The 22,407-nt window shown below is 36.6% G+C and overlaps 2 protein-coding genes across 2 annotated transcripts in view; both read right to left on the bottom strand.

The window, feature by feature from the left end:
- Nucleotides 1-5,413, bottom strand: part of PKD2L2 (polycystin 2 like 2, transient receptor potential cation channel) — a 66,429-nt gene extending 61,016 nt beyond the window's left edge. The window contains exons 1-3 of the mRNA XM_007938940.1: nucleotides 5,383-5,413; nucleotides 4,625-4,726; nucleotides 750-883 (exon numbers count right to left, since the gene is read on the bottom strand). Of these exons, the coding sequence (XP_007937131.1) occupies nucleotides 750-883; nucleotides 4,625-4,726; nucleotides 5,383-5,413 (267 nt within the window). The remainder of the gene's footprint in view (nucleotides 1-749; nucleotides 884-4,624; nucleotides 4,727-5,382) is intronic.
- A 3,134-nt stretch (nucleotides 5,414-8,547) lies between these two features.
- MYOT (myotilin) lies at nucleotides 8,548-22,080 on the bottom strand. The gene is made up of 9 exons (XM_042780716.1): nucleotides 21,725-22,080; nucleotides 17,455-17,629; nucleotides 16,461-16,565; nucleotides 13,413-13,462; nucleotides 12,703-12,835; nucleotides 11,253-11,460; nucleotides 9,362-9,527; nucleotides 8,930-9,063; nucleotides 8,548-8,720 (listed from the first exon to the last, which is right to left on the bottom strand). Exons 1-9 carry the CDS (start codon nucleotides 22,078-22,080, stop codon nucleotides 8,548-8,550), a joined length of 1,500 nt encoding a protein of 499 aa, XP_042636650.1.
- Nucleotides 22,081-22,407: the final 327 nt, after the last annotated feature.

Here is a 22,407-nt window from a genome sequence, read left to right as displayed (position 1 = left end):
TTTGAACCGCCAGCCTTCTGGTTAGCAGTCAAGTGTCTTAGCCACTATGCTACCAGAGCTCCTACAGAATTACTTAAAGCACCTATTCTTCTTCTACCTAGAATGCCCTCCCCTTAATAATCCTCTGACACTAAACTGAATTGTCATAACCTCTGGGAAGCTTTCTCTAAATGCCACTTCCCTGTGTGTCCAAATGTTTATGACATGGGATACATGAATCTATGATTCATTTAACTGTTCTTTCCTTGTAATTGAGCATCTTGCTATGTTAAGTGTAATGGAAATAAGTCTGTCCCAACCTTACGGAACAATTCTCATGTTCTTAGAAATATTATAAAATTATATTCTGTATATATTCTCTATTATATATTGTACCTTACTGTAATTCACCCACAGTACAGGATTATACACCCAAACCACATATATTACACTTTATGGGGAACTTAAGAAATCTTAGAGTAATTTTTACTATACACAACTACAGACTGAATTTAGATCCTACCCCTGCCCCACATAAGAAGCAAGTCTCCTATTTTCCAAATGAGAATGTTAAAAAAATATATATTAACTTTTTCAAGGTACAAAAACTCTATCATACTGAGAACATACATAGTTCTCAATAAACACAGGTTGGCTGATTCTAATAATCTGAAAGTATTTTTACTCATTCCTTCAACAAATATTTATTAAATATCTACTATGTGCTGAAGGTTTGTTTATGGAATACCTAAAGCTACATCATACCTTACCTTCCAAAAATCAGTTATGCTGCGAATAGACTTAAAGTTGGTTCTTTCATCACCAGGCACAGAAGTGTCCAAAAATAGAGATGACATAACCTTGTTTAAGTAATACATATGTGGGTTTACAATCCCAAAAGTCACTAAGGAAAAGAATTTTTTGTTTAAAAATTTATGTTTAAAAACTGCTTATCAGGATTATAAATGTATTCACAGTTTGTTCCTGATTATGCTTTAAAATTTAGTTTTATATTTTTCTAATTTTATAACTAGTAAAAATTTTTCTAAAAGTAAAAAATAGAAATAAACAAAGTAGGAAGTTTCCCCTAGAGTTAGGATTGGCATATATTCTTCCACATTTGTCTTTATGCATACACATTTATAAATTTCTTTTTTTTTAAAAAAAAAAAAAACCAAGATATTATACATACTATTCTGAAACATGACTTTTTTTCTCTACATTGAAAGCAGACAATTTAGTATGTTGACTGATTGATTAAGCTATGGACTTTGAATTCAGACAGATATGGGTTTAAGTCCCATCATAGGGATAAGAGCTCCTATTGCATAGTTTTGTTGTGAGAAATAATCCTGTGGGGGCACATGGTATGAGTTTATACATACAAACACATATATATACATACATATATATATATATACATATGCCTAAGGCATTTGACTGCTAACCAGAAGGCTGGCAGTTCAAACCCACCAGCCACTCCTCGGAAGAAAGATGGGGCAATCTACTTCCGTAGTGATACTGCCTCGGAAACCCAAGGAGGGGTCGCTATGAGTCGGATCCGACTCCGTGACAGTGAGTTTGGTGTATATATATATATATATATATATATATATATATATATATATATATATATACACACATATATATACTAGTGTTCTTTCTCGCTTTCTCTTTTTTGGGGAGTGTTGTGGGTTGGGGCTTAGAGAGAGGTGTATCCTAAATATTTTACCTTTATTTTTTTTTTGCCAGGAACCTTGTAGTTTTGAAAACCATGTATCTTCAACCTCATTCCATGGCACATATATACCTATGCCATTCTTTAATAATTGCGCAGTATTCAATTCTTCCTTATTACGAAAAATAGTGTTTGCTTTAATTTCCCTGAATAGTTGGATTATAAGTCATTTTTTTACTTATATTTTTTCATTTTCCAATTATTTTGTAATTGTTGTTGTTGTGGTTGTTATGTGCCGTCGAGTCAGCCCTGACTCACAGCGACCCCTCCTTGGGTTTCCGAGGCAGTATCACTATGGAAGTAGGATTGCCCAACCTTACTTCCGAGGAGTGGCTAGTGGGTTTGAACCGCCAGCCTTCTGGTTAGCAGTCAAGTGCCTTAGCCACTACGCTACCAGAGCTCCCAATAAGCATGTATTATTTTTATCATGAAGCTTTTAAACACCAGTCTAAGAGATCTTAATTTATAAGGTTGACTACAGTTGTCATTTTAATCAAGATATGACTCAAACTCACTCTTATAATACCAATCAACTGTTTAATTGGTATAGAATTGCCACCATGAAGCACATACAAATATAAGTCCTACCAGTGAGTGAACTTACATGTTATGTATGTTGGGCACTCAAAACAAAATGTTTTTTAATACTGTTCTTCATATATTAAAGAGTCACTAAACAAAATGAAACTCACTGCTGTCAAGTCGATTCGACTCATAGTGACCCCTCCCTGGGTTTCTGAGGTGGTATCTCTATGGAAGAAGATTGCCCAACCTTCTTTCCGAGGTGTGGCTGGTGGTCACTGGGTGGGGCAAATGGTTAATGCGCTTAGTTCCTAAATGAAAGGTTGGAGGTTTGAGTTCACCCAGAGATGCTTCTGAAGAAAGGCCTGATGATCTACTTCCATTTGGAGTATAGTTTTACTCTGACACACATGGATTACTATCAGTCAGTGCTTACTGGTGGCAAATGGTTTAGTTCACATTAAGTTAATGCTACTTACACACAGATAGGAGGAATGAAGGCTGTAACATTTTCTGAGTTCTCCTTAAAGATTTCCATCGATCCATACCTTTTGTTACTCGGCACAAACATGTTTTACTATCGACTGTGCTACATGTCAGTGAAAAGACCAAAGCTACTAGCAAACATCAAGACTAACTTTTCTTTGACCTCATTTATAGTATGATCTACACAACTGAGGTGATCTGTCTATCTGGCCTCTACAAGAAATCAATTTAGAACTGCCAACCCAAAGGAATAATTGTTATCAGTATCAACCATGGGAGCTTCTCATTATTTTTTGTGACCTAACATTTTGCTGTATAAGAATTGGAAATAGCATCAATCTAAATGAGTATCATCAATCTCCAAAGCCAAAAGCAAATGCACTGCCGTTGAGTCGGATCTGGCTCATAGCGACCCCTCCTTGGGTTTCCAAAGCTGTATCACTACAGAAGTAGATTGCCCAACCTTCCTTCTTAGGAGTGGCTGGTGGGTTTGAACCGCCATCCTTCTGGTTAGCAGTTAAATGCTTTAGGCACTATGCCACCTAAAGATAATTAAAAAATGGTTGCAGCAGTATATTGACAGGGAGCTTCCAGAAATTCAAGGCAGATTCAGAAGAGGATGTGGAACAAGGGATATCATTGCTGTTATCAGATGGATCTTGGCTTAAAGCAAAGAATACCAGAAAGATGTGTTTTATTGACTATGCAAAACCATTCAACTGTGTGGATCATAACCAATAATGGATAATATTGCAAAGAATGGGAATCCCAGAGCACTTAATTGTGCTTATGAGGAACCTGTACACATACCAGGAGGCTGTTGTTCAAAAAGAACAAGAGGCTACTACATGGTTTAAAATCAGAAAGTGTGAGTCAGGGTTGTATCCTTTCACCATACTTATTCAATCTGTATGCTGAGCAAATTATCTGAGAAGCTGGACTGTAAGAAGAAAGTGGCGTCAGGATTGGAGGAAGGCTCATTAACAACCTGTGATATGCAGATGACACAACTTCACTTGCTGAAAGTGAAGAAGACTTGAAGCACTTATAGATCAGAAAGTACAGTCTTCAGTATGAATTACACCTTAACAGGAAGAAAACAAAAATTCTCACAACTGGACCAATAAGCAGCATCATGGAGAAAAGACTGAAGTTGTCAAAGATTTCATTTTACTTGAATCCACACTCAACATCCATGGAAGCAGCATCAAGAAATCAGACATCATATTACAGTGGAAAAATCTGCTGCAATAGACCTCTTTAAAGTGTTGAAGAGCGAGAATGTCACTTTGAAGACTAAGATGTGCCTAACCCAAGCCATAATATTTCCAATCACCACATATGCATGTGAATAAGGAAGACCAAAGTAGAGTTGATGTTTTTCAATTGTGGTGTTGGTGAAAAATGCTGAAAATACCATGGAGTGCCAGAAGAACAAATAAATCTGTCAAGGAAGAAGGGCAAGCAGAATGCTCCTTGGGAGCAAGAATGGCCAGACTTCATCTCACCTACTTTGCTCATGTTGTCAGAGGGACCATTCCCTGAAGAAGGATATCTTGCTTTGTAAATAGAGGGTCAGTGAAAAAGGGGAAGATCCTCAATGAGATGGATTGACACAATAACTGCAACGATAGGCTCAATATAGTTAGGACTGTGAGGATGGTGCACAAGCGGGCAGTGTTTCATTCGATCCTACATAGAGCCACTATGAGTCAGAGTCAACTGGATGGTACCTAACAACAACAAATGAATATAATAGTATTTAAAATGTGTCACCATTTTTTAAGAAGTTTTAGTAGTCTGACAACCTATGGTTTTACGTATGTTTTATTTTTCATCTCCACATTTTAATTTCATAGCTCAAACAATCACCATCTTCATCTACATCTGTGTACTTACATATACATAGGTTTATTAAAAAAATAAAGTAGACTAACAACTCCTGAAGTGTGGTTCTAATTTCTACTTCCTTCCTGTATTTCAGTTTATGTTTCGGAGTCCCTGTGAGACATAAAACAAAAATTTTCTTTACATTGTGATGTAATTTACAATGTATTTAATTTACAATAATGGAAAAGAACAGTCCCTTTTAACTGTGACACTGTGCCAAGGAATACTCTAATGGCTTCTGTCTTTTTGGTTCTCACTTTTGAGGCAGGGATAATTAGGGTTTTCTCATGGTGGTAAATGGGCAGCTGCTTTATAATTATATACTACTAGATTTTATAACACGGATGTTACACACACACACACACACACCTCTATTCCCAATCTTCTCCACCTGTCAATAGGCTGCTTTCTGCCAGAAGGGGGGAAAAGCGCTCTGGGTGGGCTTCTGTCAACGCCACGACAACTTAGTTCTAGAAACGGCTTCAAAGACCGGCCTACCGGCGATCACTGTACCGCAGGTGGCAGCGCCCAAGCTTGAGCTCTGGGCAATGGAGGAGTACCATATTTTTTCCTCAGGATTTCTGTGTCCTCGCCAGTGAAATGCGACCACTTGTCCCTCCCGGCTTCTCAAGAGATTATGACGGCTAAATGTAATGGCGGTCATCCCTAACACATAAATAGAAATTTGGAGCTACAGGGTTCCTTCCAGGGCATTTGAAATTGCCAAATTAGAGTCGCTCTACCCACTCCCTAAAAGCACCCCTCACCGACTTGATGCCGCCGAGAAGCCTCAGCCATTGCGAACCCGGAAAACGCCCGTTCGACCAGCCCAACTCTCCTGCACCTGCGCAGTAGTCTAGCGGCGCGCTCGCTCTAGCTCACGCGCCAGCGCGAGGCCTCCGGGTGCTGGGATTCGAGTTTCTCTAGGAGTTGCAGGCGCGCTTGCGCACCGAACACCTTTCGGTAGGTAGTTCACTTTAGCTTAAGTTTGGGATTGTGGTATTTGCTTCCTACAGGGCCCCAACTTCTGGGACAAACTGACCTTTGTGCCTAGGGTTAATCATAAAAATCGTTGTAATTTTAATTATTGACTACCCTTAATAACCTTAATATTTACCGCCTCGTTTAATCTTCACATCCAACTCTCTGAAAGGTAGGTAGTTTTGTCCTCATTTCAAGGCCTGAAGAAACTAAGACTTTGAGAAGTTAAGTAATTTACCCGAAGCACGGGAGTGGTCCAGGCAAGATCAGCCGGACGCTAAAGCCAGAGTTTCTAACCGTCGCCTCAGGCCGCCGCTGCTACTTGGACAAACTGTTATTGGAGAGCTGTTGGTAGAAATGGCTCCCACTCCCTCTTTCCCCAATATGGCTAAAGACAACGTTAACATAGACTGAAAACATATAGATAGACCATCTCTGCAGTGATTATGGAAAAGGTCAGGCCAAAACAGTAGTCCTTGGGAGCCCAGACTCACATCTGGCGCAGATATTTTGCAAAGATTATGAGGTCTGTAAACCAGCTGTAGAAAATGTCAAACAAATCTGTAAATCAAGACAGCCAAAAGCCCTCCAGGATAGGACGGGAGGGATTCTTATGTTGGTAAAATGGGAAATAAAACAGAATTCTTTTCAAAGGCCCTAGAAGGCTGCCAGCAAAGAAAATTACCAACCTGCTTTGAAAGTGAAAAAGAAGCCACTTTTGTTATTTCACTGACAGAGATGAAGAGTGATGTTGATAAATGCTGTTTTCTGTGGAGATGAAAAGCCAAACTAGGTCACAGTTGTTATGTGCCCTCGAGTGGGATCCTACTCACAGCGACCCCTCCCTGGGTTTCCGAGGCAGTATCACTATAGAAGTAGATTGCCCAACGTTCCTTCCGAGGAGTGGCTGGTGGGTTTTAACCGCCAGTCTTCTGGTTAGCAGTCAAGTAAGTGCCTTAGGCACTATGCTACCAGAGCTCCTACACAACCACAGTTGTTGTTGTTGTTGTTATGTGCCGTCAAGTGGGCCCCGACTCATAGCGATCCCTCCTTGGGTTTCCGAGGCAGTATCACTACAGAAGTAGGATTGCCCAACCTGCCTTCCAAGGAGTGGCTGGTGGATATGAACCGCCAGCCTTCTGGTTAGCAGTCAAGTGCCTTAGGCACTATGCTACACAGTCACAGTAGTGAGGGTCAAAAACTGCCAATGATAAAAGACCAGGAGGAGCCCAAATTGTAAGAATAAACTGTTTGTTAAGGCCATCCTATTTGTGTGGTGTATTCTTGTTGGAGCAGCACTAGGTAACCAGAATGCCTACCAAAATGCTAACAGCCATTGGTGGAGAGGCCTAGGAAAAAGCAAGGGCTACTGATGGCATAGTGCCTAAGGCATTTGACTGCTAATCAGAAGGCTGGTGGCTCAAACCACCAGGCACTCCTCTGAAGGAAGCTTGGGCAATCTACTTTCTAGTGATACTGCCTGGGAAACCTAAAGAGGGGTCGCTATGAGTTGGATCCGACTCCACGACAGTGAGTTTTTTATGCTAGTTTAAGAACAGTTTTATAAAAGGATTTGCTTTCCTGCACTTGGACTCTTAGATGCTTACAACATTATGCTTTCTAATGTGACATATTAAGGAGCTCTGGTGGTGCAGTGGTTAAAGTATTTGGCTAATAGTCAAAAGGTCGCTGCTCCAGGAGAAAGATGAGGCAGTCCTCTTTGGTAAAGATCTACAGTTTTGGAAACTCTATGAGGCAGTTCTAGTCCATCCTTACAGGTCACTATGAGTCAGAATCCACTTGATGGCAGTGTTTTTCTTTCTTTCTTTTTTTTAATACCACGTTATCTGTGCACACTGAAGTTGAATTGTAGAAAGAAAAACACCACAATATAGGTGTTTAAATTCACATAAAATATAAGAATTATGAAGATAACCTTTAAAAACTATTATTGTGTTGAATAGACTCAAGGATCTTGACAAATTATAGACTTATTTGGTTAAAACAAAACTACAATTTCAGGAGCAATTCAGTCATGCTTTAAGTTATTGTAGTTGTATTTGAAATGCAAATCATGCAAAGTGTAGCTTGTTGTTGTTGTTATGTGCCAGAGTCGCCCCGACTCATAGCGACCCCTCCTTGGGTTTCCGAGGCAGTATCACTACGGAAGTAGGATTGCCCAACCTTCCTTCTGAGGAGTGGCTGGTGGGTTTGAACCACCAGCCTTCTGGTTAGCAGTCAAGTGCTTTTAGCCACTAGAAATGGACTGAGCTGTCAGTGAGCGCCACCAAAAAGAAACTTCTAGAAAAGAATGTCGCCCTTTTGGAACTGGTTATTCATAGGTTTTGCTGGAGGGGGAAAAAATTAAAAAAAAAAAAAAAACCTCAGAAATTACTTAACCTTACACATATATTAAATATAGCCATTGAACACAGTAGGCAAAGTATATGTTTTATTTTAAAGATCTGGACTTTTGTGAAGAAAAGCAGTCTTTTAAATAGTTTAAACTTTATTCTTTAGACATAAAATTATGGAACACTCAGATAGTCTCTACCATGTTAGTATTCTTAAATCAAAAACAGGTAAAATAGTACTTAGAAAGCAGTACCAGTAAACCTTCTCTTACTACAAGCATTAGAGTGTTTAAACAGTTGGTAATAGTTCATACCTGTAATTGTCAGATGTATATGATTTAAATGTTAAAATCCCACATTTTAAGATAGTCTTCTATGGTTACAAACCCATACACCCAGATTTTCTGTAGGCTTTACAAACCAGAGAAGTATATAGAATGTGCAAGGGTAAAAGGAAAAGTAATGTTATTAAGTACATATTAGTTATATTACCTGATTAAAGCAATAATTTGTTAATACAGCTATGAATTTATTTCAGAAATTTAGTTGGCTATATTATTATTAATGTAGTTATGTTTTCCAGTATTGGTAAAGTTATTAAAGTTCTTCACTTTCATAGAGTCCAGATTGAGCTGCTAGACGCTGAAACTCTCCTTCTGGGTTAAAAGCTTGTTTCACATCCAAACCTTTCCCATTGAGTGCTAAATACTTGCTGAAAGTTGGTCGAACACGTAACTGCTTAGGAGCTGGAAGAGTTTGGTTTGGACGGGCTGGAATAGATAAGATAAAAGTTAATTTAAACAAAACCCATTCTAAACAAATTGGTCGCAGTAGGTAATCATCAGATAGGAAAAGAAAAATGATCGAAACTGTGTGTGGGAAAAAATTCTTCAGATTTTATACTATGCTAAGATTGACATTTCTTGTTAATCTTCCTGGTAAAGTCCTTTATAATACCTGGATTGTTAGAATGACATACCTGTAACATCTAATCTTGTGTTGCATGTGGTTACTCCAGCCTCATTAACTGCAGACACAGTATACCACCCAGCATCTTTCTTGTTCACATCTTTTATCAGTAAAGTAACTCTTCCAGAGTTATCATGATACAAGCTGAAAAGAAACATTTAAAAATGAAGTCACAGGAATTTAGTTTGTTTTGTCTTTGACCGACAGAAAACAAGAGAAAGAACCCTTTGAAATGCTGAGATGGTATCTAGCCAAATAGCTATTGGTTTTCTTGAATTGAATGTTCCTTTTTAATCTTATTTATGTCATTTTTTTTTCATAGTCATCTTTCTTTCTTGTTCGTAAAGGTAGACAAATTGAATTTATAAATGCATGCCGTTTTTTTTTTGTGTATTTTGAAATGCACTCAAACTCTAGTTAGGTCTGAAAATACTTAACCTACCTTATTCGGTCAGTGTTGAATTGTACCATTTCATTGTTTCTTTTCCAGAAAAGCTTTGGTGGAGGTACAGCTGAGATCTGGCATTCCAGTTTCACTGAATCTCCTTCAAAAACTTTTTTGCTCTGTGGTTTGTAGATAAACATTGGGGCTCTTCTGTGTTCTTTTGCTACATGTTAAGAAAAAGAGTTCAAGTATTTGAAATATTGGAAAAAAGGCATTTAATCAAAACAACATATTATGAAGTTTGTACATTGATATAATGTTTTAAAAACTAACAAGATTGGAAACCTATTCCAAAACTTTGTTTTAGATTAAGATAAAGTAATATGTGAAGCTACAGTATTATTATACCATTCAGAGTTCTAAAACAGTAAGGTAATGATGCATTTAATGTATAATCATGTTTCATGCAAACAATTTAGTGATATCTTCATTTATAGAGATATTTATAGAGATGCAGTATGAGTGATGGAGAGATATCTTATTTATAGAGATGCAGTATGAGTACCAGACGATTTAGTTCAGGTTCCCTATTTGCTCTACTAGCTATGCCAAATTGGGAAAAATTTAACTTATCTGAGCCTCAGCTTTATCTATTGTAAAATAATATCTAAGTAGTAATGACTATACCTACCACACAAGATTATTGTGAGGGTCAATTGAGATAATGAATGAAGAGGCATTCTGTAAATTGTAAAGTAATATGTAAATGTCAGTAATTATTACGATTTTACTTTTCTTCAAATACCTCAGAGAGAAGAGGAAATGATACTCTAGTACTACAGCTCTAGCTTTTCTTAAGGAGAAATGAGGAGGTTGCACAGGTGCTTGCCAAGATCTCTTTCAGCTCTAACATTATAGTATTCTGAAACTATTAACACAAGAAAGACTTGTCCAAAGCTTAGTCACTCGAATTGTGTTTTTCTGATTCCTAGCTCAATAGTTCCCTTAGTCTGAGACCCCTTATTATATCATAGAGTAATTGTAAAGATTTTCCAGTGATTTTGGTAGAATACTAACTCAAGAAAATTATCCATTCTTTAACCTGATCAAGATTTATATAATAAACAATGAATGATAGCAAAATGTCTCTTACACAGTACTCTCTGATTTAAACCATTATAAATGTGATATATCTAAAGCACTTAGATAGGAAAATGTTAAAATAGGAAATCAGTTTTATAAGAACTATCTGATTAAAGAAGTATTTGAGACATGAGCTTTTGTTATCATAATTAGAAATTGGTTTCCTAGTAAAGAGAGCATAGTTTAAGGCTAAAAGTTGACATTTACTCTTCAGCTTTAAGTTATGCATAGATTATAACAATTTTATAAAAGCATGAGTCAGATTGCTTATAGTATTTTACACTGCAGACAGGAGAAATGATTAGACTAAAATTTTCACTTTGGAACCCTACAGTTATGCCTAGAAATGCTTATACTACCTTAATAGGTCTACCTTACATTGTACCACTTCTTTATTTCCTTTCGGGAAAAGCTTTGGTGGTAGAGCTATCATTCTAGTTTCATTGAGTTTCCCTCAAAAACGTGCTTCTGTTTTTTTTATTTTTCTATAGTTTATAAATAAAAATTGACATTCCTCTGGGTTGTGTAGAAGTCCTCTGGGCTTTTTTAAGTTTTTTTTTTTTTTTTTTTAATGCTATTGGGAGCTCTGGTAGCGTAGTACCTAAAGCACTTGACTGCTAACCAGAAGGCTGGTGGTTCAAACCCACCAGCCACTCCTCAGAAGGAATATTGGGCAATCTACTTCCATAGTGATACTGCCTCGGAAACCCAAGGAGGGGTTGTTATGAGTCGGGTCTGCCTCGACTGCACACAATAACAACAATTGGATTTTAAGGAACTCTTAAGAATCTCTGTGAAGGCTTACCAAGGACATCCAGCTGGACAGTAAAAGTGGCTTCTCCTGCTCTATTCTTAGCAACACATACATAATCCCCTGCATCTGAAGGTCTGACCACTTCAAAGATGAGTGAATGAAAACCCTTTTCAGACACTATCATTTTATGAAAATCATCTGATTGAACTGGTCTTCCATTTAGGTACCATGACACATCAGGAGCTGGCAGTCCACTTACCTAGAAATAAAAAAACAAGTAGGTGACAGAATTTTAAAATAAATAGCATCAGTAGAACCCATTCGTCCATTTATGAGTTTTAACAATTTCAGTATCAGGATGGGTTTGTAATTAAAAATGCTCAAAAAGGTTTTTGCCTTTAATGATTATTAACAAAACAGAAGGAAATGAAAACTTTTGAAATTAATATCGCATTTCCACAATATTTCAAACTACATCTATCTCTTTCTTATGCAACCTCAGTCTCTTTAAGATCTTTTATTTATTATATTTAGAACATTATGTTGGTCTCTATAAGGAATATGGAAAGCATATGGTTTTTCTGGCTAATACTGACTGCAAATGAAGTCCTAGAGGCATATGTATGTGAGAGTTCCTGATCTAACGAACAGCCTGTCCAAAGCACAGTGTTCTTAAGCTATAATTCTAGTGTATAATGGAAGTTTGTTAAATGTTTTTATATAAGCCATAAGAAGAGCTCTGGTGGCATAACGGGAGCTCTGGTAGTGTAGTGCCTAAGGTTTTGACTGCTGATCAGAATGCTGGTTGTTCAAACCCACCAGCCACTCCTTGGAAGGAATACTAGGCAACTATTTCTGTAGAGATACTGCCTCAGAAACCCAAGGAGGGGTTGCTATGAGTCAGAATTGACCCAACGGCAGTGAGTTTGGTTTGGTATTGGTTATAACAATTAAGTCCATACACTAACTTTATTTATAAGGAATCTGGAAAAACATTTCACAAAAGAAAGTTCTTCCCCAAAATGAAAATAATAAAAACATAAGCTCTTCTAAAGAGCTATTCTAGCTTAAAGAACTCTTCTAGGGCAAGAGAAAGCAGGTAGCTTGCATTTTTAGAGAAAAGTTTTTGAGGAGAGTTGGAAATCGTGTTGTTAGGACAGCTTTGCTTCTGTGGAATATTTATTAGGTGGGAGGCACTATTGTGAGTACTTTACACCTATTCACTATTAATTCTTATAACTTTATAAGGTGGGTACATTTATTATTCTCGTTTTACAGATGAGACACAATCACAGGTTAGTAACTTCTTTAAGATTACAAAACTGGAAAATGGCAGTCAGGATTCAAACCCAGGTCTGCTTGGCTCCAGAATCAGTGTTCTGATCTACTCTGCATACTGCTTCTCAAGCTGTGAGGCAGGCATGAGTAGGAAGATGACATTTTGCAAAACTTAGTATCCCATTGTTAATTTTCTCACAGTAGTTTTGAAATCTTCTCTTACTTTAAAGTCCATTCTGCAGAATCTTCCTTCTTCAAGTGATATGTTCTCTGGCACTTGAATGAAACGTGGTGGGTAAAATTTCTCCTGGATTGCATCCTGATCATTCACACCTCCCCTTGAGGATGATCTACTTCTACAAAAGTATTTATTATATAATAATTATGCAGGAAATTTGTCAGTGTTCTTCCTTACACACAAATATAACTTAGGCATCAAATATGAACTGCCCACCTGCTCTGGCTCTACAGTTCAATAGTGTAATAACAGTGGAGAAAGGCCTTAGGGCGATGGCATATTTGATGGTTTTTAGAAGTTACAGTAATGTAGAAGCATCTAGAACAAATTATACATCTGTATTTCTTTATAAAAGTAAATGAATTGATGAAGGAACTGAGCTATTCAAATGCAGAATACTGTTCTTGTGGTCTAGTCTAATCACGTGTGCAAAGATTGCATAATTAGAATTGTATTTCTGTTGTCATGAGAAAGTTGTTTAGCATAAAAATGTGTTCCTGGTTAATTTGACTAAAGCATTAAAAACTTCCTCTAAGATAGTTCTGATACTGTAAAATTTTTGATCATCATCTTGGACATCAGAAAATTTACATTATTTTAAAAGTAAACTTGAGGGCTTTATAAATACTGTATTTTAAACTGAAAACATTTTAAGTACCAAAATACATATTTTGTTACAGAGATTTTATTTTTACCTTATTTGTGATGTTGGAACTTGTAGTCGTGCATGTTCTGAGTTGTGCTGCTTGAAATTAAAACAAAGTAAAAATGTTAACATAAAACTGTTAGCTTGAAATGGAGCAGAATTAAGTAGTGAAGTTTAAAGGAACATTTCTATTTTGTTCTGTGATCTACTTCTGCATATGCAGTGAAAGATACATTTGGACTATATTTGTACTATTTGTTACGGTTTGTTCTATATATTTAGCTTTAAAGTATTAAAAATATAGTACTCAAAAAAACTCACTGCCATTGAGTCCGACCGAGTCATAGCGACCTCTCCCTGGGTTTCTGAGGCGGTATCACTACGGAAGTAGATGGCCCAATCTTCTTTTTGAGGAGTGACTGGTGGGTTTGAACCACCAGCCTTCTGGTTAGCAGTCAGATGCGTTAGGCACTATGCCACCAGAGCAAGAAAGTCTCAGGACTATTAGGACTAATCAGCATGTATTGGTTATTTATGAAAATTAGCTAGAGTTTGAATTATGGTGGTTCATTTTTCAGATGACTATGTTATGACAAAAGGTGGTGTGCCCCTGGCGTATTTGAAATGGGAGCACAGAGTACAGATTGTCCTTTAATAAAACGGGAATAGACATGAAGTCACTAAAGTTGGCATTAGATACAGGGTATTATTTCTGCTGCTCAAAAGTGGCACCAACAGCAGTAAACACACATTAGACTGGAAAATACTTCCCTTTTTAGCTTGTGGCACAAAACTCTGGTGGGTGCAATGTAGAGCTATGAGAAAGCTTGGGAAAACAGCATTAATTGCTTCCTGCTTAATAAAGGTATATTGAGAGTTAAAGTGAACATCTTTTAGGATTTATATCTGAGCACCAGGAATAACTATAATTTGAGAGTCACATCAGGAATTGATGAAAATTATGGAGTTAATTAACTGATTAAATATTTATTCATGACTTTTATATCTTTCACTGCACTTGGCACAATGGGAGATATGCAGAAGTGGAAAATATAGTCTCTGCCTCTCAAACAACTGAAATACATCTGTATAGGAATACAGGGTATCTGAGTACAAGTAATTTATTTCAAGATATATCTATTTAGCTAGTGTATTTTTTCATTTTAAAATAAAATTCTTACAACTCTTTAAGAATAGTTTTTGCTAGCCTTGATGTTTTCTAGGAGTCCCTGGTGGTGCAAACGGTTGGCATGCTTAGCTGCTGACAAAAGGTTGGAGGTTCAGGTCAGCCAGAGGTGCCTCAGAGGAAAGGCCTAGCAATGTGCTTCTGAAAAATCAGTCACTGGTAACGCTGTGCAGCATAGTTCTATCCTGACACACATGGGGTTGCTATGAGTCAGAATTGATTCAACAGCAACTGTTTAAGCAAAATGTGAAAACAGGACAGTTCAATGATCAGATAAATCAACTAATGTTCTGGTAAAAAAAAATCCAATGAAAACCCAAAATATCCAAATTCAGTATTTTTTTTAGTAGTGGAGGTGGTATTTTAATTATACTATAATTTGATGACATTTTTTGTATCATGTAGGTATAGTGCTTAAAATGTACATAAAAATGTAAGATTTATTTTTTCTGATTTCATAATGATATATTATCAATGCTATCTTTTTTCTTGGTACCATTACCTTCATTTTAAAGATTTTTAAACAATAATTGAGAAAGACAATGAAACCTTGCCCTTAGAATCATATACTGTGCACTTATGATAAGACATCATCAATGGAATGTTGCTTTGTGTTATTTCTACCAACAGAGTTAGGTTTGTGCCTTATTCTTGTTATAATCTCCCATACCAAGTCCAGAGCCCAACACATATTCATATGTTGTTGTTAGGTGCCGTGGAGTCGTCTCTGACTGGTAGCGACCCCATGCACAGCAGAACAAAACACTGCCCGATCCCATGCCAGCTCCACGATCCCTGCTATACTTGAGCCCATCATCGCAGCCACCGTGTCAATCCATCTCGTTGAAGGCCTCCCGCCCTTTCATCAACCCTCCACCCTACCAAGCATGATATCCTTCTCCAAGGAATGGTCCCTTCTGACAACATGAGCAAAATAGGTGAGATGAAGTCTGGCCATTCTCGCTTCCAAGGAGCATATTCATATAAGTTAGTTGAATGAGTGAATTAATGCCTAAAACCATCAGTAGCCAAAAAGTGATTTAAGTTCTGTTTTCAGTTTCTAGTTACTTACTCTGATAGACCCTGGTCCATCATTTTTACTAGGTCTAGTCCCAATTAACAGACACAAAAAAAACTTTATTTAGAGCTTCCCATACTTGGAAGTTTCCCATCCTTGGAATTCTTGATTGCCCAGCTTCATACCTCTGGTTTCCAGTTTGTTGTAGGCTTTTTGGGAGGGGATGAAAGAAGACCGAAAGATAGAACAGTAACAGTTTGGTTTGTCTTTCCAACTGTCCATTTGTCTTTGGGGTTAAATTTACTTGTTAAAATTAACTTGGTTAGGCACAAGCCTATGTGATACTCGTTTTATATCCTGCATAAAGTTAATCCCTTCTTGGAATGGATGCTTTTGTTAATTTTAGTCATTCTTAGAACCATTATTCATTAAATTTTTTTTTCCCCAATAAGCAATTTTGGGTACAGGAACATAAGAAAATGGGTTTCATTAATACCACAAGTATATTTGAAAACATAGAAATGATAAATAGCTTATGAGAAAGGTTATAACTATTTTGGTTTAGAGTTTCAACTTCTGTCCTGTTAAAGATTCCCAACTCAAAAATTCTCTTTTAATCCAGGCAGAGTAGAAAGAGTTTTAGATCTAACCCCTAAACGTCCAGATTGATAGTGCATAATTGAGACTTCTGGTGGTTTGACTTTTTGATGTTTCATATATAGATATTAGAAAATAGAGTCAATTTTTAATTTATCTACATATTTCAGCCCATTGTGGCCCTTATATATCTAATGGAAATGGAGGGGAATGACTTAATTCAAATGCTATGTATAAGCATTGAGAAAATTGAACAAAGAAAAATGCTCCCATTAGATAAAGTCTGTGTAATTTACCTGTAGTGAGTCTTGTGCTTCATTGTCATTTTGAGCTTGAAATACAGCAGCTGCATTCTGAGGTCCTAGCAATCTGCGAGCCATCTTCTCCTCATATGTTAGTCGCTTTAAAGAGATGAATCATTAAGGAGGTCATGAGACTTAGTAAAAGTTATTTTGTACAGCTTCACTTAAAATTACTACTGCAAGTCAGAACTCCAAATAAGTATAATTCTAGCCATTAAATTATAGATACCTTTTTTAAGAAAAGCTTTTTCTTGGTGATACAGCATTTTCTTTTCAGTCTAGTGCCACTATCCTCATCTGTACTATAGATTCATTTAGGCTTTCTTTTCACTTCTAGGAAAATTAGGTATAGCCACTCTTAAGGCTCTCCCAAGTAAAGGGAAATTCTCTCCCTTCTTTTTCTGCATGCTCCGATCTATTCTGTCTTCAAACATAGTACTACATGTTCTAACTTTCAGAAGTAACTTTAATTAAATGAACGCTAAATATTTGTATTAATTTCTAATTGGAAGTGGTGAAATAATAATATACAGGAAAATTTAGAAACATATGTTAATGTTATTTGGATTAAAGGCATATAGTACTGTTGGGATTCTCAAAGATAAGTACCATAAGTGTAAATGTAGTAAGAACAACAGCTATCATTATTTTTCTGTCAATAGTATACAACACAGTACACAAAGAAGCTGGGTTGATAGTATTTCCTCTTAGTATTTGGCTATCAGACATACGAGATGGTAATGTTTAAAAAAGATAAAAATTCATTAAATCATTCAGATTGATGTGCTTCATTCTTTTACTACAGAAAGCCGAGGTGATTTTATGTAGAGAAATGTGGAATAGGACTCAAATATTCCCTCTTTTTAGATAATCCTTTCCCTTGTTGATTATATGGACCATAGGACTGTGAGATAGAAAAAACTTTCTTTTTCAAAATAAATTTTATAGCTTAATTGGCTTTTTGTACATAGTAGATTATCTTGCATACTTGATTTCCGTTGTGAAGAAGGCTGTCCTTGCATTTCAGCTTTCTTTCCAAATCCTGAATCAAAGCTTCTTTTGATCCTTGTATTTCATGGTCAGGAGTCCTTGGTGTGAGCTTAGCATTTGCAGTTTGAGGTGGATTAGCATTTACAGGTGGACCAACTGAAGGATGTTGATAGCTTTAAAAAAGAGGGAGAGAAGTTTTTTTTTTTAAAGGAACGTCTTTAAAGATGTGGTATCTAAAATAGAATTGGCCTAATTTTGTAAGTAATTTTTAGTACTGTTAATGTTATTAAAAACATTAATTGTTCTAGAACAGCCAAGAAGGATTTTATAAGAACAATTACTAGTCCCCCCCCTCCCCGCCCACTTCTTATTCTTGGCAAATGAAAATCAGTGACAGGAGGAAGTATTTAAATTAGACATAAGGAGAATGTCCTTTGAAGATCTTTCCTGAAGAATGTGACGGCAAGTGATAGACTCCCTAATGGCAGCTTGACAGTTCATCCAATCTTACAAATGAATTTCAGAAATTTGATTTATAGGTGTGCTGGAGCTGTACACATGACTTGAGAGAGCTGATTTTCAGTGTTTCTTCCCCACTTCTTATGGTCTCATGTTGAAAGCTTGAAATTGACAGGATGGGGACATTTATATCAATCACCAAAATCAGCTCCTTCCTCCAGAGTGGATTGTTAATCATTTATCATCACACGAATGGTAGTTGGTGCATATTCTATTCCTTTGAATAGAGTCTACAGTTTACACAGCTTCTTGTTTTCCTATTAATTCTCAATTCCTATTTCGTATTATCCTAGAAATCCAATTATTGTACAACATAATAAATAATTTAAGTAACAAATAACTTCTGTAGTAATAACAGTTTCTTTAGCATTGCTGAGTTGATTTTAGGGGAAAGGGACAATTAGAGGAGAAAGGAGAAGTAATGTAAACTGCAAAAACGTAGTTTGGAACAACAACAACAAAAAGGCAAACTTGAATAGTAATTGCAGAGTTTGGTTCAAGTCCTTATTCCAAATTCCAAACCAAAATTTTCTTTTAAAGTGTCCTTGCACTTCCCATAGTTTTCCTCAATTCTGATAAAGGGCAGGGATGGTATTAATGAGCCCTGTGTTTTTAGATCTGTTAGGTGGCTCATACTTTTCACAGTGCTTTATTCAGTTTCCACCTAGTTTATTCTAAGGCCCTGGTGGTGCTAGCTTATATCAATCTGTTTAATATACAAACTTTGACACTGCTCTCAGTGAATGTTTTACTGTCATCATAATAAATGTTCTCCAGTTTTCCACACAAGGCATCCTTGGTCTGTTCTCTGATGTGTTCCTATCCAAATGTTCTCATGATCATTGAATGGACTTGTATGCTGAGAGGAAATGTTTCTTTTCTGAGTGGAGCCAGATTTTCATTTTTATTGGCTTTTGGGACTTGGTTGTAATCACCACATTTTAAACATACTAAAAGAAAAAGGGTCTTTTTTTTTTTTTTCTCATCATTGTATCATCTATATCGACTATCAAAAAGCCTGGATATAGGAGATACTATATGTCAAGTATGAATGAATGAATATTGTTCATTGTATTCAAGATGCTCTGTACTGGAAGTTGATGAGACCTATTTCCCCTCCTGACATTTTATGTCTGCCAAACGTGTTGCCTTCAAGTTGATTCCAACTCATAGTGGTGACCCTATAGGGCAGAGTAGAACTGCCCCATAAGGGCTTCAAGGCTGTGAATCTTTATGAAAGCAGACTACCACATCTTTCTCCCATGGAGCAGCTGGTGGGTTGGAACCTCTGACCTCTTAGTTATCAACCAAAAGCTTAACCATTGTGCCACCACCTGGTTCTACAGGGTTGTTTATATTAATCCTTAACTAAAGTTTGACTTATCAGTTAAGTAATACTCAAACCAAGTGTTTAAATAAGTAGTGAGCTTTTTTCCCCCTTTTTCAACATTGAATTCCTTATATATCTTGTATTTCTCCAACTGTATGAAGTTGTAATAGCCTTACTGTGTTTTTTTTCCACACTAGCCTATGATCTTTATAAAAGTCACATATGTTTGTCAAAGCGAATTAGCGTTAAATAATTTTGTTTTCAGACTGTCATAATGTAGTGTATCTGAGAAAATATGAAGATTATCAAAACCAAGCCTGAGAATCAGTGATGTGTATATAACTTTAGTCACTTTATTCATTTAATATCCCATTATTACCAGTTAGATTACTTAAGTGTTAAGACCTGATACCTGCTCATATTTATAAACCAATATACTTGCACATTGCTTTATAAGTCTTTTATTTTTTTCTGCCATTAATCATGCAAATCCTTAATTTTGTTACAGATCAGAAAACTGAGTCACCAAGCAGGTAAGATACTTTCTGAATACTAGACAGTAAGCTTTTGGAAAGGAATAATTAGAATGAAAAGAGTTTCCCTCAATTTCAAGTCTATGGTTTGATTAATTGAATAAACTCTTGCCAAAGGTCTTTCTACTGAGGAAAAGCTAAATAAAGCTTTCAGACTTCTCTAGGTCAGAATCAAAGGATTATTTTAGAAGACAGGGCAAAATTAGACCATCATAACAATGAAGGACTTATGCACAAATGTTCAAAGGGCCAGAGCTTTTCACCCTGTACAGCTGAACATGGAATGGGTATCAAGTGGCTATGGGAAGATTAAAAAAGTTATCTATAGTTGCTGAAAATGGAATTGCTAAAGCTGAATCTTTGATCTCTGGTTTTGGGACCTCCTTTGCTTCATTTCTTACCGTGTCTAACTTTTGCTTTTCTTTGCCTCTTCTTCGGTCTGTGCACAGAACTAAGTATGTGTTTGAGGCTCAGTAAATACTTGTTTGATAGCTTTATTTTCTGGGCACACATTTGGAATAGAATTGAAATATTTTACTAAGAAAAATATAATCAGAAAAGATTATTTTAAATTAAAAAAATGCTCATTATAGGAAATTTGGAAATAACAGAAAGCTTGATAGAAAATGATCATCTTGGTAAAATGAATCAACAAAAAAATCTCTGATGTGTAATAGGTATAAAGGGAATTTGGAAGTAAAGAGAGTGGGCTCTAAATTCTTTAAGGTATTCTTTAAAAATATGTACAATATATTTTAAAATATATAAGAGATCACCATTTTTGTAGGACAATTGACTATATCAGCCATTTAAAATGGTTCAGCCTAATTATCTATAGGATTCTGGCAAATGTTCTTGGCTTTCCTAATTTTACATTTTTACAAGTTGAATTGCTGAAGTTGAATTCTTAATGCTACTTCTCTAGGTTTCCTAGTTATTACCAACAGAAATTTCTAGAATAACTAACCACAAAAGAAGACTAAGAAATTATCAAGAATTTCAGGGGATCTGTTACTTATCTTGCAACAAAACATATTTCATCAGCTTGTGAGATGCCTCTGATTTAATACTCTGATGTTCTAGCCAAGTCAAGGAATAGGAAAACTGATAGCCCTAAGTTTACATAAGCACAAAGTATTCAGTCCATGTTTTAAAAAAAGCACGGCCACTACATCCTTCATATCAGGTTCTCCTAGGACAGTTTTAGGGTTGTGGAAATAGTTCATGCTTGCAAAAGACTGCAGGTATTCTTTCCTGTATGCAGATCAACCCAACCAATTTGAACAGTGTGGTTTTAATTATCAAAGGAAACCTTAAGGTCATAAGTCTTCATGTATTCAAGCTTTCCTTCTGATCATAGGAAAATTCATACACTTTAATACCTGATTTGTTTTTTTAGTTAAGTGGATCAGAGGGGGAAATGGATAGGAAGAAAAGACTAAGACAAAAGAAACTTAATAGCCTCTACTTATGTGAGAGGAAATCCTATCTGAAGAAGAGCAAACAGGTGTTCTTCATCTCAGCTGAACCCAGAACCAGAGGAATTAAATTTGCAGCATGAGGAACTTAGTTTAGAACCAGATGGAAAGTTCTTTGTTCTTGAGTGTGTTAGAAATCTTTTTTTTTCCACATGAAAAATAATAGGTTAAGTAGTTGTGTGTAAAAAGTGGTTTTGGTTCACCTCAGCCTAGACACTGGGACAATGGGTTAAATGACCTTTGACTGCCACTACCCTTTTTCAAGGTGTTCTGGGTGAATTATGGAATGAGACTTTAAGGTCACAATGCCTTTTTAGATAATGAAGAATGAACTGCAGCATATCCCCAAAACTCAGATATAAGCTCACTATACATACAAAGTGTGTATATTTTAAGAAACTCACTTACTTGGAGTCCACGGTGGAAGGTATTTTACTGCTACTGTAATCAGGCTGTGATGGTAATATGGAGCTGAGGAAGCTGGCTGGGGACTGGTTATAGGTGGCTGCAAACCTTTGGCCCTGGTTGGAGCCAGTGAGTTGCTGGGGAGAAGCAGGGAAAGCTGAGGAGGACATGGTGATGTGAGAGCTCACTGTTGAGGAAGCACAAAATCTTTTCTCTGTGCACTGGCGGGGCTGGATAGTAATGGAAGACTGTTTGGTCTGGCTAGAGAAGCTGGAGGTTTCAGGTCCGGCAGGTTGCAGTCTGGAGCTACATGGGTTTTGGGACTGGATAAAGTGTTTTGGACGTTCGTAATTAAACATGTTTAGCTGGTATATGGAAGATGAAGGCAGGTTATTGCTATAATGATTTGCTCCTGGAGGGGTTGGGTCCTGAATTTGGGGCTGCAAGCATGGAATTATGGAAGGTTGCAAGGAATCAGAAGCAACCTTGGTCTGCCCTTCCTTGTTGAGATCCTGGGAATACTTTGCTTCTGGCTTTGATGGATTTGGCTTCTCTTGAAGAATATTGTTCCTTCAAAAAGAGAAAATGATTAATGTAAGCCATAATATTTGTTTTAAAAATACTGCTTATTTAACATCTTTAGGGGCTTATATACTTTATTTTTAGTCTTTTTTTTTTTGGGGGGG

Source organism: Orycteropus afer, unplaced genomic scaffold, assembly GCF_000298275.1.
Source record: "Orycteropus afer afer isolate SDZICR_OR568_19922 unplaced genomic scaffold, OryAfe1.0 scaffold00056, whole genome shotgun sequence".
NCBI lineage: Eukaryota > Metazoa > Chordata > Mammalia > Tubulidentata > Orycteropodidae > Orycteropus > Orycteropus afer.
Note: the sequence above shows the minus strand (reverse complement) of the source record. Positions and strands in the feature narration are given on the sequence as shown.